The sequence below is a fragment of the Amphimedon queenslandica genome, unplaced genomic scaffold (genome assembly GCF_000090795.2).
Source record: "Amphimedon queenslandica unplaced genomic scaffold, v1.1 AMPQUscaffold_5361_Cont22667, whole genome shotgun sequence".
In the NCBI taxonomy this organism is placed as follows: Eukaryota; Metazoa; Porifera; class Demospongiae; order Haplosclerida; family Niphatidae; genus Amphimedon; species Amphimedon queenslandica.
Genome location: NW_003554334.1, coordinates 11 through 1,665, shown reverse-complemented (window position 1 = coordinate 1,665; position 1,655 = coordinate 11). Strand labels below are relative to the sequence as shown.

The 1,655-nt window shown below is 32.5% G+C and overlaps 1 protein-coding gene across 1 annotated transcript; it reads right to left on the bottom strand.

The window, feature by feature from the left end:
* Positions 1-286: 286 nt before the first annotated feature.
* LOC105316077 (disks large homolog 2-like) lies at positions 287-1,417 on the bottom strand (the record flags this gene model as incomplete). The annotated part of the gene is made up of 5 exons (XM_011410880.1): positions 1,272-1,417; positions 1,079-1,142; positions 891-1,014; positions 433-477; positions 287-388 (listed from the first exon to the last, which is right to left on the bottom strand). Coding segments are annotated over exons 1-5 (481 nt in total), but the record flags the coding sequence as incomplete, so codon positions are not given.
* Between the last annotated feature and the right edge of the window lie 238 nt (positions 1,418-1,655).

Here is a 1,655-nt window from a genome sequence, read left to right as displayed (position 1 = left end):
TTGCTCCAAAATCGGGCCAAAATCCCTGTACTATAGTACAGGGTCTCAGGCCAAATTTCGTCAAAAATGAAAAGTAAAAAATTCTTCATTTTTATAACTTTTCCTGATACATATACATGTTCTTATGTTGTGTAGAAATTTTGAGCCAATTCCAATCACATTTGGATTTTTAATGAATTTTTTAAAGTTGCTCCAAAATCAGGCCAAATTCCCTGTACTATAGTAGAGGGAGTTTCATCACAAACGGCTAATCCTGATAGGCTGATACAGTACATGATATACTTACGTGGTACACAGCCAGCAAACTTCTCAGGGAAATCATTAACCAGTTTATCATTGATGTCCTCCTTCAATGGGCCCAATACAATGACTGGCCTAGCGTACCCTCCTATAAAACATACTCTAATTAATGCCCACCTACACATCACTCACTCTTCTGTAGTGTGACCGGCTCATAAAAACTCAACATTTCCTCATCTACAGTGAAATGAAAGACGGTTAATTAATTATGAATTATTTGAATTATTTAGAGGATAAGTGGCTTAGAAAATTAAATTAATAAAAAATGAGAAAATTTAATAATAAAATTAATTAATATACATGTACGTACTATTAACATTATTATTATTAATATTATTATTATTATTATTATTATTATTATTATTATTATTAATTAGAGACATGATTCCTGAAAATGTGACGAATTCCCCAACCACTACAGACCCAATGCTAAACTTGTCAATATCACATATTAACAAGATGACAAGAGATAATGTGTCATGTTTACAACGAAACACACAAACAACTCTCTCTCTTAATTCAGTAGTAGTAGGATATATTGACGAGGAATTTACCAATAATAAATTCCACTATAATTTAATTAACTGCACCTTGTGGTTCTTCCGATTGTTCAACTGAAGACGCTGTAGCGTTTGTCTGAGGAGAACTGTTCCTCTTACCAAATCCTAACTTCTTCTTAAAGCTGGTCCTCAGCTTGGTAGACATTGAGCTACTCTATAAGGACAGAAGATTAATGTCAGTATATTATCATAATATCATCCTCTCTCTTTCTCCTTACTCTTCTGTCATCTGGTTCGCCAAATTTAACATTCTTTGTGCTAGTACGAGCTTTCTTCTCTAATCTGTACAGAGAAACATAATGATCAATACATGTACACGTAATATACCCAGTACTTAATGATAGTAGCCAAGACTCAAACTACATACACTATTACTAGTGTTAGTACTATTATTACTAATAATAAATATACCTTTGTTTGCTTGGTATGAGTCCTTGTACTCCATCTTCAGCTGAAGGCCCCACTAGTGCTGCCTGCCACCATTCCTCATCACTGCCATTGAGCACATGAAGTATGTCTCCCTGTTGGAAGGAGACAGCCTCACCAGGTCTGTCCATATCATTGTTCCCATCATAAGAGAATAAAGCCCTGAAGAAATAAAGATATTATCATTATTATTATTATTATTATTATTATTATTATTATTATTATTATTATTATTATTATTATTATTATCATTATTATTATTAAAATGTTATTATGACTGTATGGTAATTACTCACAAACAAGTAAAGGAAATACAAACCTGATTATTAAATAAGAACAGAGTGTGACCAATCACTCAGTCACAGTATT